A 17,751-nucleotide genomic window follows, 5' to 3' on the forward strand; every position below is an offset into this window, starting at 1 on the left:
AAACCTCAGCAATACAACAGTCAGTTTAGAGTCTAAAATTCAGTTGAATTTTAAATTTTTTTCTACATTATGCAATAAAATATAAGGAGTCAGTTTTCAACCAAGAATTAATATCTATTTAAAATAAACTTCAATAATCAATTATTGCAGAATATACTAAGATTAAGCAAAATCAGTCCTTTAACACCAGCTCAAGGAGTGGACAGCCATTGCCATGGACCCTTCAAGCTGCCTTTTCATTCTCATAGCTGGAATTAAATGTTACCTTGGAGGCCTCGACCTGGTGTGAAGTACTTTGTCTGCTCAAAGGCTCTCATCACAGCCGGTCCTTTCAAAAGATTGACGATTGAATCGACCTGTTGGGATCAAGGTTCTGTGAGAAAGATGCTTTTTTTACAGCAACAATTAGAAATTCTTTCTGTAAGAAATGTGGACTCCTGACCAGCAACTTGGGATTTTTTCTTACCTAATGGCTCTAGTTAAAGTAACAAACTGGAGAATGTTAGACTAAATTTAAAGGCCTGTTTAATTTGCAGTTTTGGACTATTTACAGAAAACTGAGGGAAAATGAGTAAATACATACCATCTCAGTAAACAGTAGGAAGGAAAATTAAAAAGAAGAAGTATTTTCTAAAGACATTTTAGCTCAAGCACAGACATCAATATCAAAGCCAAGAAAAATAATCTCATACTTGACCAAAGAGATGCTCCAAGCAGCTATGGAGCTTGTCCTGTTTATCATGTGAGATTCGAACACTTATGGGAAGCTCATCCCCTGAAAAATATTTTAAAATGAGAAACTGTTTAGAAGCTTCAGCATGTTTCCCAAAACCTTTGCAGCTTAGATAATCTGCTTTGCACACAGACTGATGCTAACACTGTCAGGACTACAGTAACTGCTCTCCCCACATATTTTGCATTTATTAGTTACTTGATAATACAGAAATAGCTCTTAAAGAAAGGACTATATTCTAAACCCAACTGGTAATGGTTCTGGAAGACCTGCTCTAGATGAGCCTGCTGGAAGGGGAGACTAGACCAGATCATCCTAAAAGGTCCCTTGAAACCTCAAGAGTTGCGTGACCAGAACACGCAATTCTTCTCTTCTAGAACATACTTCTCTTCTAGAGAACATACTAGAACTAGAACTCCAGACTAAAGGGCCAAGTAGTGTGAACCTAACACAGCAGACCACAAAGTCACTGAAAAGCATTCAGTGTGAAGTTTTTATAAGGACTCTACAGATAATTCACAGTCCTAATGCTCTTGCTAACTGAATGGTTCTGAGATTTTCGCAATTCAGCAAAAATACAGCACCCAAATTATTTGACATGAAGCTTTTAGCAACACAAAGCACATAATTTCCTAAGAAAGTGCGAAAGAGAAGGACTCTTTTAGGTCACTGCTCTGTCACTTGCTCTTTCAGACAACAGGCAACATACCTTGAACTCTTTCAAAAAAGGTCGAAAATTTGAGCTTAAAATTGGTTTTCCTCCCTGATATTGGTTACAGACAAGAAGTAGCCACTTGATAATTTATTATTCAAATTTATTCAAGGTTAATCTAGACTCATTTTTCTTATGTCAGTGAAACACTTTAACGGCACTTTTTTGTCCTTGATTTTTTTTAGCTCCTCTAGTTCTTACAACCATTATACTTCTTCACAGGATTTAAATTGCAAGAGAACACAGTGCCCAAAACCCCTGGTCTGGAGTTGACCAGATTAGCATTGGAACCAGCTGAAAATTAAGCCAGCAGAGAGTGTGAGTTTCCCTGAGCAGCAGTATTTGTCATCTAAAGCACTGCATCTGTGCTTGGCTAGCCAAGACATGTTCTTTTAGGCATCAGCTTGAGGCTACACAAGACTATATCAGCTCATTCTTATCTTAAGCTGAAGATATGGACCCTGGGTCTCTCCTCTTTTATTAACAATTATTATGTCCTTCATCCTTTACTCTGTACTAGCTTTGCTGTCTAAGTATGTATCATTTCTGGAAATGAAATTCTGTCTTATTCACATTACGCTGCATAATTCAGAAGGTATCTCAGATACCTAGCATAATGTCTTAATATTTTCCTGTTCAACTGAAAATATCTCTCCTGGTACAATGAACAATAAAAGATATGGCCAGGCCTCACTGGGGGTTCATATTCATAATATACTCAGTTTTTTTCTTTCCCTACATCATTCCCAAATGATAAACTCCCAACTTAGAGCAAATATTTTTTTATTATTAGTCCCTGAGTATATGACCTCCTTCTCCATGCAGTTAAATTCCATCCCATTCCTATTAGCAGCTGCAATTACTTAAATGCAATTTGTCGAGGCATAAACAAGAACGTGCTCCTATGTGGTCTCACATTCCTTCCTATAAACACACACAGAGCCATATCCTGCTGCCTAGGTGCTGACACTGGCCAGGAGAGCATTCCCCACTCACCTAAAATGCTCCTCACTCTGTGCAACACACTGCACTGTCAAGACATGGAAGACACGAAAAACAGGACTCCAGGAGCTCTAATACAGCCTATTCACAGATATAATGGAATGTTGCCTCTCTTTTACAGAAGGATTCCTAAGTGCAGCACTAGCTAGGCAGAAGCAAAATTATGAGCTTCTATTGCTAAGGAGGATGTGATTTTTAAAATGAAAACAATAAAACTGCCTGGCGAATGAAAATAATAAAATTTAATAAAAGGAAAAGAAGACAGATTCATAGATGAATTTTCTAAACATACCTGAATCCATTTCATCACTGTGAAAGTAAGAACTGCACTGACTGCTACAAATGCTGGTGAAAGAGGCAATGGAGTTCCTATTGCTGTTGCAGTCGCTAGAAAATAAAACACAAAACAAAAAAATAAATAAAGCTATGTCCTTTAACACAGGCTTTGTAAAAAAAGTTATGGAAATTCTTTCCCCTTCCCATCCTAAATTTAATGATGAGATGGTCTGTGTAATTCTTTATACACAATGAAGGTCCCTGTGCTTACACTTTCATTTAATCTGCAGTCCTGCTAAGACTCAGGAGACCGGATTCCCAAAATAGATGCTTCAATTATCTCCCTTCCCCTTACCTGTGAACAAGTACTTGCAGAATAGTAATACAGACTTTGAATGCAAAACAACCAACTTTTCTTGCATGAGTGGTAGTTTTTGATTCTGTGGCCTCAAATGTTTCAGTTACTTCACGTTTTCTCCCAGTGCACGGCTAATACAAACATTGAGTCTTTACAACTTGCATAACAGAGTCTCACTGTGGGTTTACAAGAGATTTGATCCATTTGAGTAGCACCAAAACTGAAATTACAAACTATTTTCCTTGTCAGCCAAAACAGTTCATGATCCCATCTCTTCCAGCTGTTCCTTTTTTTAGAGATGTATAGACATTTACATCTGTGGCTTCAGTCAAAACTTCTATGCATATGAAATCTCACCCACATTGGTCTAATAGGGAGATTTTGGGATCTAAATTTGTAATTTTTTTCTGTTTTCTCTCAAAAAAATTTTTTTCTGTACAGAAAATACATGGAGATATACCTACTCCTGCAGTAAAACCAGAGTGAAATACAGACTTTTGTAATAAAAATCCTATGAAGATATATTTGAATTCAAAGTCTTCAGAGTTGTTTAGCCATATGAAAATCATTTCATTTCAATGCAGGAGATGCTTAAGTAATTATCCAGCAGAGGGAGTCTTAAAAACCCAAGTGAATGTAAGATAATGTAAAAGTGTACCTAAGGGAGGTTTATACATAATGAGATGGGTCTTGTTTTATGGTTTGGGTGTACCCACTCACCAAGATTAATATATCCATTCTTAAAATAACATTGCAGTTATACATGTGCTCCCTATTTGTTTTCTTTATTTGTGTAGATACAGAAGTGACTTTTCACTAATTTAGGGAGAGTGACTTACATTTCCTGGCTAATGTACATGTTTTGGACCTGTAGTCAACGAGGTAAGTGAAGGAGTTAAACTTTTAAATGAAGCAATATGATGTAATTACAATCATAACCATTAAGTAGATGAAAAGACATCAGTAACAACATGTTCCTAATAGTGGGTGAACAGTCCCAAGGAGTATTAAAAATTTCTGGCTGGATATTAAGAAATGTTTTCTAACTAACTCTATTCACTTATTAAAGTCTCCAAAGGGGAGATGAAGGTTAATTAAAACTGAGTTGTGCAAAGCATGAGAAAATAAAACACAGGAAAATGAGAAACAGATTAGATGCATTTGCTGTATCATTCTGCATGATTTTTGTGTTGTGTTCTAAGGTTTAGAAGCAGACTCTACACAAAATGAGAGCATTATAATGGCTGAAATTAGCCAAACAGTTCCAATAATAACCACTGTGGCATTATGAGAGCTGGAGATTTTTCAGTATTGACTAATACAATTATTTAAGCAAAGAAAAAAACATTCTAATCTCACTCCAAGACTTGTCTTTAATGCACAAATTTTATGATTGTTCTGCATATGGAACCCTAGGTTTTATTATTCCTACACAGCCAGAATGGACTGTAAAGGAGAGGAATCAGAATAAAGAAAATGTTTTGAACAAAGAGACACTCATGTCCTGGGTCACACCTCCTTTCTCCACATACAAATGTTGTGCCAGCTGGGAAACCTCTCAACAGGAGCAAGCACACACCACTGGAACAGCTCTGAACAGTCAGTTTGACACATCATGAACATGCAGCAAACTCTAAATGTGCTTCTGCTGGACCAAGAACTTTGCCTCTATGTTCACCATGGAAAGAACAAAATGAACTTATTCTGTGCAAACTATCTCTGTGTTTACATCTGTGTAGTTCTCTTTCTACTCTGATGAGGAGCTCATATGTACCAGGCTGCAGTAATCAAATACAGCTTAGGGAAGAGATCTCAGTAACACAGAGTTCTGTAGAAGAATGATAAACCTACTGAGATTCTAATTTCTGAGCATGATAATGATACTGAATAATGAACTCTCATTTTACTCGCAGCTAAAATTTGAATTTCATTTTTATATCATTAGCCAATTTTCTCTAAACAAGAGAGTATCCTCTATATAAGAACTATACTTGCTATAATTACTCCTTCCTTTTCAAAATTATTAATCTTCACATTCACAGTACGCATTTCAAATTCCAGAGGTGAGTTGATGCTACAGTATTCAGAGTGAAAGAAGGTGAGAAATATATGTTGATAAATATTATATTTTTCTTTAGATCATATAGAACCCCCATCACAGTGGGTCTATCACCTTGCTTTCCATGGTAGATATTTTGTTTGTTGTTGGAGACATAAAAACCAGTCATTTCTAGTTTTTGTAAGACAGGTAATCTAAAGTAAGGTTTTACATCTTTAGTTGTGATATCCTATCCAGATTTGGATGACCAAGATATAACAACTAACCAGGACTCATAGGACTTTATTTTACATACCCTGAGGCTAGTTACTCCTCCATTAGTAATGCCAGAATCATATTCTAGTCGTCTTCATAACCACTTGATACTTTACAAGCTTCCATATTTGATTCAGTTGAAAAATAAAAATATTAATAATAAAGTTACCTGTAAGAATCCCTGTTACTGATGGTATCATGACCAGAATCTTCTTGCTCATCACCTGTTACACTGAAACAAACTTTCTTCCCATTCCTTTCCCCCTTTTCATTATCACTGTCTGCTGGTATTAAAGGCTCAGGTGTTTTGCGTTCAGATTTGGGAGAATATGTTATTGAAGAAAGAAGGCTGTGAAACACACAAAAATAAAGGCAAATTCATGTTTTTCAAAAGTGAGCTAGCAACCAGACAACATTTCTCATCAGCATCCTCCAATTATTATTCTATAATATGTGAAGGGAATATCTTAATTCAGTCAATATCTATTTGAAACAAGGGAAGGAACTGACACATTCCGTTGTCAGAAAGTCTACCAGTGAAACCCACTAACCTTACCAAATACTTCATCATGTATGAAAGCAATGATTCCAGCTGGAGAAGAAATACAGCACATTCTTGGACACTTGGGGTCAAACTGCATATTAACATAACTATTTTTAAATATGAATCCTGCACTTAGCACAAATCAAGAAAACAAATGAAAGTAACTGTATGTCTGTGCAAAGCATGTATTTTCCCAGTTAATACTGTACAAGACATGCCAGTGTGCACCACAAACTATTCTACTAGGGCATTTTAATGATCTTTATTAACATCTCTGTGTACTTCGTGACATTCAAAGTGTCTGAGCCATTATCACTAGTAAAACTGATGATTAATATACAGGCGTCTGTGATGAGCACAAAAGTGACATCCAGCCAAGAAGAGAGAACAGTGCAGATTGCTACTTTTAGAACATGCAGAAATACTGGCAGTGAAAAATTCATATTCTTGGATGATTAATTCATACTGAGATGCTCTAATTTACTTTCAAGATCAGAACAGCAATAATGGGCAATTGTCCTTTAATTCCTATTGCTCAAACACTCCATTAAAATCACATTTTCAAATTATTGTTTTGATTTCAAAAGCAGCATTTTTCTTGAAAAAACTACTTGCTAACTACCTGAAATCAGAGGACACTGAATTTTTCCCCCTTGAATTACTTAGAAATAGCAGCAGAGTCTTATTGAAGGAACTGTCAGAATGGTCAACTGGCAAACTTTCTTACCAGCTACATGGTAGGATTCAAAAATAGGTTACATCTTCTTACATGAAATTCTCCCCACTGATGGGAATAGACAGATTTTATCCCACACACAGTTAAAGATACTGACCTGAACTGCAACTACAATACAGAACAATTATACTAAAGGTATAATTTCACCAGAATTTAAACTCACCCCTCCAATAGACTGATTTCTTTTGGGCTACATTATGCCCTAACACTTCATAGCAGTATGAAATCACAACTCAGTTCTTTCCAGTCACTGACAAGCATAATTCCATGAGCACAGGAAGAGAGATGGGACCCATATTTTACATCAGTGTTCAGTGTAAATCTCATGCTAGAGCATATGTGGTTTTGAACTTGCCCTAAAATAAATGTGTTATGGAAGCAGAAACCATAGGAAATCAGTTCTTCATACCTGTAAAACTTATTTTCTTAGTAAGAAATATCTAAGGGGTTCAAAAAAAGATTAGACAAATTCATGGCAGAAATTCTAACACTGCTCTTAAACCAAAAGGTCCATTCCGAAAAGACCATCTAGTTCTGCCTGTTGAAAGATGAGATAAGAACAAAGATAAATCTATACTTTTGCTTCTTCTTGTGTTCCCACTCTCATCCACTTAAAAATAAAAGTTAATTCTAGTAACTTCTCGGGGATTTTGTTGTTGCAAGAAAATAATCAAGATTAAGAAACAAGTATAATGAACTGCAATTTCAGCTCCTGCAAATACCTTCCCCTGAGTAATTATTTGTCAAGACACAGACAGACTATTATAGGCCCTTCTTTTATGTGACTGTTTAGTCACTGCTGCCAAGAGCTCAGTAAAAGACTGATTAAGGTAGCTGGATCTTTTCCTAAGGGGGCTTTTCCGTTTCTCTCAGCAGGCACGCTCTTCTTCTAAGGAAAATTTTTTTGCTGAACTATCACGAACGAAAGATGGAACTTTGGATTACCAAGTCCTGGAGAAAGTAGTTACTGAAGTCACTGATGTGCTCTAATAAACTCACTCCAGGGAGTTTAAAATAAAAAGCCGGATATATGTCCTCCTCAGTAATCTTGCTTAAATATACTTTTGTTTTTCTTCTTAAACACAACACATGCACAATACATTTTCTCCAGAGATGGGCCTAGACCAAACAAAATTACCTTAGATATCTAGCTCTCATAGAAGAAGAACTACAAGTGAATAGTAACTAACAGCTAGAGAATCTCTATGAAGAATATTTCAATGAAACACGGAAACTTAAATCTTAAAAAAAAATCCTCTCCTGTGGAATTACTCCTATGTGCAACCCAAGTCAACACAACCCTGACAAACAAAACCTGCTATGGTTAGTCAAAGAATTAAAAAAGGCAGTAACAAAAAACCTTCTCTGCCTTTTCCTCACTCCTCAAGGCTTGAAAAATGTTCAAGCCTCTTGTATGGTCCCAAAAGACATCTTTCCAAAAAAGAGCTGGGATGGTGGGAGAGCACTGAGTGCATGAGCCAAGAACCCAGCAGAGTCACAGTATAGAAAACAATTTGAAAAAAAGGACTTATTTCTGTGTAACACCTAGCAGCAACATGGGGTATCTGCAGCATCACTAAAGAACTACTGGGATTCCATTAAACTATTTGAATGTGAGCACAGTGGAGCCTGGAGAGGCTGTGGAAAGGGGATACATTTTCTGTGGGTATTTCTCTCTCTCTCTCTGTCAGTACTACATCACTTATCCAGCCAAAACTCATCAGCAAACCGTCTTATAAACTCCTAGGCAGAAAATATTAGGAGTACCAAATCTTCTCTTAAATGTTCCCTTGCCATAATCCATAGGCTGTCATAGACCTGCTCTTCAGATGAAATACTCATTTTTTAATTCACTAACAGACAGCAGAAGTTGAGCAGATAACACTGCCCCAAGATTTTGTGAGCTGAAACACAGACCAGCACTGACCTCAACACAGAGCAGAGACCTCTAGTAACATGCATGAGCAAGTTTTCAACACTAAGTAAAGGCTACCAGTTATTCAGTAGTCCAATTTTTCTGTCACACAATATCAACATAAATTAAAAATTGTGATAGATACCATGTTCATATTAAAATAATGAGGATTGTTTACGATAATAATCAAGTCAATAAAAAGAGACAGTGATTTTATTGTTACTATGCCACAACAGAAAAAATAAACTCTACTGTGCTTATAAAAAGCACAAAATCAAGCGTTTCCTCCCAGCTGTTTAAGTATGAAAATTTCTAATTAAAGCATGGCTGTTGGACTATCTATCATGTCACTCTATCTTTTGTTTCTTTATTCCTAAATTTCAAGAGTTAATTAGCATCTGTAACAATGTTCTAATATACCACACATCTCTGAACTGCTCACTCTTCCCCGTTCAGCACTTTTAAGTAGGTCTCTTGGCTATCCTGTTTCCTCTTTAGAACTGCTTTCCTCTACAGTAATGACTCACTGGCAGTCCACTCAATGTCCATGAGGAATAAAGCATGAAAAGTCAAAGTCTTAGTCTTCCAATCAGCCAAAGGTAAAATTTGCTAAATACATCTGTGCACCTCATACAAGATCAGCTACAAGGTCAGTGTACAGAAAATTTAGGAATGAAAAAAGTGAACCCTTGTGTTTGTGCACAATTTTTCTGTGAGTGTGTGTATTTATATATACATTTATACAAAAGAAAGGCTCAGAATTTCCTGTGCATCACAAGCTCAAGGGAGTCGAAAGGAAAGGTGTGGCATACTGGCAGCTGAACTTCCTGAAATATTGAATAAAATTCCATATATAATATTCTGACTTCCATGAGGAAGAGAGACAACACAGGCTTTACAGATAGTAATTTCTAAAGTGCACCCAAGCACTGAAATTATCATGAATTTAATTAATTTACTTCATCTTCAGCGTGATAAGTAGCAGAACTATGTAAAGGCACAGGAAACATTTTCTTAAAAATACTAAGTCAATTCTTGTTTTCGTTCCCACTGCAGTATGTGATACATTACAATTACTTATAATAATTACAATTACTTACATAACTATTACAACTACTATGAGAACAGTAAAAAAAAAGAAATCCCACCTTAAGTACACATGAAAGGACACATCACACTACAGTCTTCAAGACAGCATGAGAAACAATGACACACCACTCATCTAAACTCAGATCCTGACAGATTGTCTTTTAAACTCAAAAATGTTTGCTGTTTTTTTTTTTCAAAATTAATTTCTGAAAGAAATTTGAAATTTCTTTGAAATTTCTGAATTTGAAAGATTCCCACACATATGGGATCTTTCAAAACTTAAACAATTCTTATCCTTCTGTATCATAATCCCAAGAAAATAGCCCAGGAGTGAACTCACTCACTTTACTAAAGAAAAAGCAAGTTATAAATCCTTATCCTCAATTAGGACTAACTGTGATGAGACTTTGAGTCTCTCACATTCAAGCCAGATGTCCTAATAACTCCAGGGTGGCTCTCCCTCAATCTATAACTCTTCCTTAAGGTCAATTTGGTTTTGAAAAATTTCTCATAAACTCATGCTCTCCCTGCAAGTGAGTAATGTCTCACTCATCTGTGGGACTATTCAGCAATACCTGAAGAGCTCAATAAAGGCCATTTTTATACCTCTGCCCTTTGTTTCCATTCTTAGTGAAATTGTAGGTGACATTGTGTGCCTCCTATTTTCCTCACTTCAAATTAATTAACTTCGCTACATTCTAAAGAAAATCTACAAAATGGAAAAAAACTACAAACTGTGGGGAAAAAAAGTCAGGCATGCTGCAAAAAAGATCAAAATACAACATTAGCTGCACTTAAAATTTTTACTTTACTTCGATTCTGTCTGAAGTTAGCATTGAATCCTATGCTACACAAAAGCATTGCCCAGATTTATCATTTTCTTCTATGGAAAAGTTAAAGACAAGTCCAGATGGTAACATTTACTTACTCATCTATTTGGCAGACACACGTTTCCACCTCTTTCAGTGCAGCTTGTAATTTGAACAGCAACTTTTGATAGACGTCTTGTGTTTCTAAGTCTTCTTCTTTTAAGAGGTACCTCAGACCATGGCCCTCCTGCTGGCCAAGAGACTGTCCTGAAGGGGCAGCCATAGTAGTAATGGTATGCTGGACATAAATCATGGGACTCAGTTTACCTGGGAATAATCCAAAGGGATTTCATCATTATCTTTTCTTCAACATAGATTTTGAAGTTAGTAAAATACCTAACAGACACTGAAATATTTTTCTGTTTGCATTTTATTTGCATTTCAAAGTCAAGATATTTAGGAAAAAGTTATTGTGAAATTATGACTACCCATTATTATCCTGTAAAATAAAAGTAAAAATCAAAAAAGGGTGATTTCAGAAAGATTTCTGCTCAATTTTAATATTTGAGCTATAAAACTAAACTTACTACCTTTTAAAACTCTACATCAGGAGCACAGGAAGTAGCTCTTTCAAGCTCAATTAACTTACCTTGATCAGTGTTTTTATTTTCCTTTTCATGGGAAGAATGTTTTCTGCTGTCCAGCTGAACACCAAAGGCACTACCAAGGGAAGTTGAGGTCTTAGGGTAAGACACTTCCATCACATTGATATGGCAATTGGTTGGACAGAAATCACTGCTGTGAAGTGGTGAAATCTTTGACTTAGCTTGTTTGAAGGTGGGCCAAGCTCTGTTTTTTAATACTCTTGAAAACTAGAAGTAAGAAAGAAAACCAAATTTTGGTTATCAGCTCTTCTTGTGTCTGCATGTAGCTAACAATTCTTGTGTACTTAGCTAGAAAATAAAAGCTTAAAATATTTCAGTCATCCTTGACTTAAGGTGTCTTGACTCTGTAATTTCCATCTTTCTCTAAAAGGGAAAGAAAAATATTTTTCACTTTACATTTTTAAGGGGTTGTTTTTTGAAGCAAATTATAGTTTAAGATGTATAAATACCTTTGTAACAGAGAGATAGAATTTATTTCCCCTGGAACATTATAAAACATTAACTGTCTTTCTGGGGAACAAGTCTGAAGTTGCTGTGTACTGCTCATGACATTTATAAACACCTGCTGACATATTCAGTATTTTCCAAAAACCCATGAAATTTTTGTCTGAAGCTATAATAAAGACAAAATCAGAAACTATGAATTCTGGATTTCCTACTTGGGAAGGAGGAAGTCCTCTTTAATAAGATATATCTTATCCTCCTGCATTAGGAGAAGCATTGCCAAGGGTTGGAGGGAGCTGATCCTGTTCTTCTCCTCAGCACCAGTGAGGCCTGCCCTCGAGTCCTGGGCTTCACATAAATAGACATGGGCACACTGGAGAGATCCCAATACAGGTGAGCCCTCTGAGATGATTGAGGGACTGGAGCATCTCCTGTGAGGAAAGGCTGAGAGAGCTGGGGCCCTCCAGGCTGGAGAAGAGAAAGCTCAGGGGGAAACACATCAACGTCTATGAACACCTGAAGGAATGGGGCAAAGAGGACAAAGCCAGGCTCTTTACAGGGCTGTCCAGTGCCAGGACCAGAGGCAATGGGCCCAAACTTAAACACAGGATTTTCCTCTGAATGTCAGGAAACACTCATGCACTGTGAGGGTGATTGAGCACTGGCCCAGTTGATCAGAGAGGTTCAGGGAAGAGAGGTCAGATCTCCCTCCTCAAAGGTGGTCCTGGGTGATCATCTCTAGGTGGCCCTGCTTAAGCAGGGTTGGCTGGACAAGACCTGCAGAGGTACAGTCCAACCTCAACCATTCTCCTATTTTGACTGACATTAGGAAGCTGACAAGCACTAGTACATAAAAACTGCAAAAAAACACATTTTTCAGACTTTCCTAACCCAACACCTCTTCTCCCTCCTGTATATCAGCTCAGCAATGAGGAATGTTTTTTGTCTAATTTTTGGGCTAATTCTGGTCTAATTTTTGTTTAGGTTTTGGTCTAATTCTAACACAGTGCTTAGCCTCCTCTCCTTGACTCTAACATCTAAAATTCTGTGCAGTGTCTTGAATAGGCTTAGAGTTATTTGGTTTTTAAGATGAGGAGATGTCAACCCAAAATGGTGAGGACAGAACTGGACACTCAGCCACTACATCTACGTCAGAATCAAGTAATCTGATCAAGCTCTTCAATTGGAAAAGAGATTTGTCAGTCACAAGTAGGATTTCTGTCAATATGTGTCATTTTCAGTGCAGTTTGTTGTCAGGGAAGGTTTTTTTCTGGAAAGATGTAATCAGTGTTTTAATCACAATATCTCTCCAGTCAAAATATTACACAGACCTACTTTAGCTATGAACCACAGCTCATACATAAGAATATTTTCAAAGTTAACTTGCAAAGTTTCTTCACTAATGAATGTCATTAAAAATTCAAATCAGTCAACTTTTTACTAACACTTCAGTTGAATTAAGACATATTCCTTCTGCAAAGTGAGATGTTTCTGTACTGGGACTTAAATTTCTGTTTATTTTGGTGTCATATTACTTCAGCCTGATGAACACTTGCTGGGATAATTACATTTAAATCTTTAGATCACAACAAGATCTGGAGGGTTACAAGAAATCCAATTATGGAGTTGTTCAAAGGCTGAAGAATGCACAAATTGTTAAGAAGGCTACTAAGGACATTCAATGATGAAAATATTTCTGCAAGCAGTACATATTTCACATCTCAATCTCCCACACATCCTGCTCCAGAGAGACCAAATACTGGCTATGATTTAATCAGGTCATAAGTCAGGACCAAGATTCTTCTCATATATGTGTTGAGAAACATCTGGGACTCATGACACTGGAATCGAGGTCTATTAGGAGCAAAATGTTCTGATAATAATAATAGTAGGAACTGCAGAAATCCACAAGATTTTTATTTATAGAATTAGAACTTTCACAGTAAAACCAGGAGCCAAGCTGGGCTCAGGCACTCCGAAAGTCTCCTGTAACTATGGTTACCTTTACCTTGCCAAGAAAATGACACATCTATTCCTGAAATCCACTGCATTACTAATTGTCATTAAAAGCTGCGAAACTACTGATTTTTGAGCAGATGAGATCTAAAGTGCAGTCTGTATCAGGAATATCTACTTCTAGACAGTGTAAGAACTATGAAAACTTCCCTGAGGCTGTTTGTTTCACATCCAGCAAGCACAACAAAATTTGATTTACTGTCTTGGCCTCCTCTGTAGAGGCTATATATCACAGTCAATTTTTTCAGCTACAGAAAACATATAAATCACCTGCATGTTACTTGAACTGTAACTGTTAATATGAAAACTAATTGAGTTATTTTTTTTAATGGTAACTTGAATTTTAACCAAATTGGAAACATGGAGGTTTGTAATTCAGGCAAACAAAGGAGAGGTCAGATTTTTGCTAACAGTACCAGGATTCTTGTGATGTCTCCATTGACACAACTCAGTTTATTCCATTTCTTTTTAGAGAGCACCTTGAGAAGTCTGACAAGCTGCATTTTGGCTTTCATCCTACTGACTACTGACCTACAGGTATTCCTAACAGTTTTCCCTACTTTCCTTTGAAAATGGAAAAATCATTATCTAGTCTTTTAGCTTCTGCAAATGTGTGAAGCTCCTGTATTCACTTTCCTTTTCCTTTGCTTTTTTTCCCTCTTTCCAAATTTTAAGTATAAACTCTTAGAACCGACCAGTTTCTAAACGTCACAACTCAGATCCCCAAATGAGGTAAGACAGGGCAAACTCACTTTTTTGCAGCCATTTTGAGCCTATTACAAAGTAATTTACCTACCAACAATTAGGTTCCATGAGAGAGGAATTAGGGGTCTGGATGAGAAAATGAGTTTGCATTAACAAAATGGCAAATGGTTGATTCATTTGCACCCTGCTTGGTTAAACAACTATAGAGAAATGCACAGACAGCAACTAGAGGTCATAGTCTGGGCTATTTATTCATTTACATATCATTAATTGGGATCTCAAGCATATGAAAATCAGCGCCTTCTCCATTTTTCCATGCTATAATGTTTTATTAAACCAAGTGAAGCTAATAAATTACAGAGATGCTACTTTTAAGAGATATGCTAGGGTCTAAAAGTTGAATAAATGGGTTAAAATCTGGTATTTGAGTTGCACTAGAAAGAAAAAAAATTCTGTTGCTATTGCTACATTTTTGGTTAACATCTGCAAATTCACTAGAGTATTGGTTTAAGACATTTACAAGAATGATGGCCCTTTTATGGAAATATGCAGCTGATTGTCTCTGCAACTGAACACAGCAAACAAGAAAGAATACAAACTACACAAAGTCTAAAACAGGGATAAGAAAGAGAATGGCTTGAAAAAAATTGATACAATTACTCAATTAAGGCATTCATGCTTCAAAATAGCAAACTTCCAGCCACGTTTTTGTCACTGCCATTGACACTCTGAAGAGTTATTCAAACTGTACCACATTCCCCTGTTTCTTCCTTAAAAGACAAATATAATCAAGCTTAGGACATGCAGGGCATACCTTTTTATAGCTAGAGATTCTTCTGTAGATATGCTCAATTTTCTCACTGCAAATGACACTGAATTTACTTTGAAGTTCCGTGGGGATCACGTCATTTAAGGAATTGAGGCTGTTGCAATTCTGCACAAAATGTTCATCGCTTTTTGCCAGTGCTTCAAGAATCTAAGATAACAAAAACAAGAAAAGTATGTTATGAAATTAGGTTGACTAAAATTTCCCCTTACTAATCATCTCTTTTAACTAAAGCTGAAAAGCCTGATAACATTACAGAAAATGGTGCACAACAACAATAAATGAAGCTTGGGATGGGATGCAAAGAGGTTTTCTTAAATCTATTCCCTGCTAAGTTATACCCATAAGTATTTTTGCTTGGCTTCTCATGACATTGTCTGATAATGGATTTACTACTAATTTCCTACTAATGTAACCACTATGGCTCCTCTGAAATACATTATCTGCTGTATTTACTTGATCAGCACACATTATGCAGAGCTGCTGAATTAATTCATTCATTACTTCTAGAAAACCTTCCATTTGGCAGAATACTAACACATTGAAAAAGCTTAAAAGAAAACTGAGTGCCATACTCTTGTATATTCTGCATAAAAAGGCTAGGAAATAGGGCACAGGACAAGCTGTATTGCCCAGCAAAGACTGAAGCCTTGCTATAATGGTGAGAGAAAACTAATTAAAAGGCATGTTGAAGAGATGAGGGTAGTATATAGCCTTTATAGATATTTCAGTAGATCTTGTACTTTATTTCAAATTTTATTTGATAAATAATAAATAAGGGAGAGGGGCAGGAGGAATGGAAGACTTTGAAGATCTTTTAACTTTTTTTTTTTTCATTTAAAGGCTCAATTTAAAATTACAACATAACTCTTTTTGCCTCCTGAGCACACAATCATCCTCCAAAACATCAGAGAGATAAGGGTGACCAATCATAAGGTATCAAATGAAAGACATATAATCATAAGAGTAAAAAAATCCACAAGTTTCTCCGCTGGTATTAAACACAAGAAATATTAATATACAAAAAATGCTTCACACCTTTGCAGTCAAACTGAAAAATCCCTTTGGTTCAATCATTTTTTCCAAGACATGGCACTTGATTCCAGCTGTACTGTCATACTCATAAACCACTCCATACTCCAGATGAACATTGTCAACAGTCAGACTCACATGATCCTTCTTCCCATCAATTATTGCCATGGTGTTAAATTTGTCAATTACCTCTAGAATAAATAAACACAAATCAGTTGACAAGTCCTGGCCACCGAATGAACTATAAAGGACACAGGCAAACATTCTAGAAAGAGGTATTTTCTGATCATTCTATTTAAATACATTCATTAAAGAACCTGGCTGAACAATATAAAAATCAGAACATCAGTAGATTTGTAGATGTTAAAATACTGGACTGCAAAACAGGCAGTACTCTTTCTTTACAAACAGTTATTTAAGAGGGCTAATTCCATTTCATTTATAATCCAGACACATTAAGAAAGACCCAAAAAAGGGAAAACTGAGTATTTCTAAATAAAGTAGAAGAAAATCACTATGAAAACTGTCAACATTCAGAATTGAAACCACAATAACTGCATTTATGAATGCACAGTTCAAGTATTAACCGTCTTTTTAATTACGAGTTGCACATGAATGCAGTTTCATCTAAACATTAATTGCCTGAAAATAATTTGAAGGATTGTTGTGTTTTTATTTCCCATGCAGTAATGACTACTGTATCTAATTTGCCATAAATGATTACTGGAGGTGAAAATAAATCAGGTAATGCCTAGGTTTAGGTTTCTTACAAATGAAATTAAACAGATTTTCCCCAAAGTATTCTCAGAAGTATTTTCTCTAAATGGGAAAGATACTGGTTTTCAAAGAATAGCATGTAAAATTTATATGTTTAGAATATATAAGAAAACAAATTCTTCTGTAAATCCCATCTTATGATCTGCTCAAAATTTCCTGTCTGCAAACAAACCCAATGCCTACATTTTCCTTGTATTATAACAGCATTCTCAGCAGCAACCAGATCAAACAAGCATCACATACCTTCCACTTTACAGTCAAAGGCGTCGCCTCCATCATCTCCAGAGGGTTTGGTGTTTGCTTTCTGAAGATCTTCCTGTGCACTTTCAATGCTGTTGTAAACCCACTGTATAGAATCTTGCTAGAAAAACACAAAAAATACACAGGTAGAAAAAGTGCAACTGATGGCAACTATTTTTAAGGTATAAGTTAAAAAAAAAATCCAGAGAATTTTGGCAAGTTATTTTTTATTAAGGCATATATTGTCATGAAACAGTATGAAGTCTGTGACAGTATGACATCCATAATTTTTATGTCTCTGTCAAAAATAATTTAAGATATTTCAAATAAAATTGCAGATTGAAAAATATTTTTCTCCAAGAAATCATGGGGAAAAAAACAACTTCTGCTTTCCCAAATCTGCTGTGCATCCACAAATCTGGTAGCAAAAGTTATGAAATATCAACCAATGACAGAGAATGTCCAGTTAATCCTTCACCATGTGTCAATGGCACAAACAACCTATACTACAGCCTTCATTACTTATTTCTGCCTTGACTACAAATATTTTACTAGTGT

General features: G+C 36.1%; 1 protein-coding gene across 1 annotated transcript in view; it reads right to left on the minus strand.

Moving 5' to 3' along the window:
• The window catches only part of PREX2 (phosphatidylinositol-3,4,5-trisphosphate dependent Rac exchange factor 2), a 166,250-nt gene that overhangs the window by 57,808 nt on the left and 90,691 nt on the right, over positions 1–17,751 (minus strand). The window contains exons 22-30 of the mRNA XM_054285170.1: positions 17,197–17,314; positions 16,183–16,367; positions 15,133–15,294; positions 11,138–11,360; positions 10,608–10,815; positions 5,565–5,744; positions 2,740–2,834; positions 693–775; positions 266–356 (exon numbers count right to left, since the gene is read on the minus strand). Of these exons, the coding sequence (XP_054141145.1) occupies positions 266–356; positions 693–775; positions 2,740–2,834; positions 5,565–5,744; positions 10,608–10,815; positions 11,138–11,360; positions 15,133–15,294; positions 16,183–16,367; positions 17,197–17,314 (1,345 nt within the window). The remainder of the gene's footprint in view (positions 1–265; positions 357–692; positions 776–2,739; positions 2,835–5,564; positions 5,745–10,607; positions 10,816–11,137; positions 11,361–15,132; positions 15,295–16,182; positions 16,368–17,196; positions 17,315–17,751) is intronic.

This window comes from Melozone crissalis, unplaced genomic scaffold, assembly GCF_028551555.1.
Source record: "Melozone crissalis strain CALT ecotype California unplaced genomic scaffold, PUWL_Pcris_2 ptg000042l_1, whole genome shotgun sequence".
NCBI classification, from domain to species: Eukaryota; Metazoa; Chordata; class Aves; order Passeriformes; family Passerellidae; genus Melozone; species Melozone crissalis.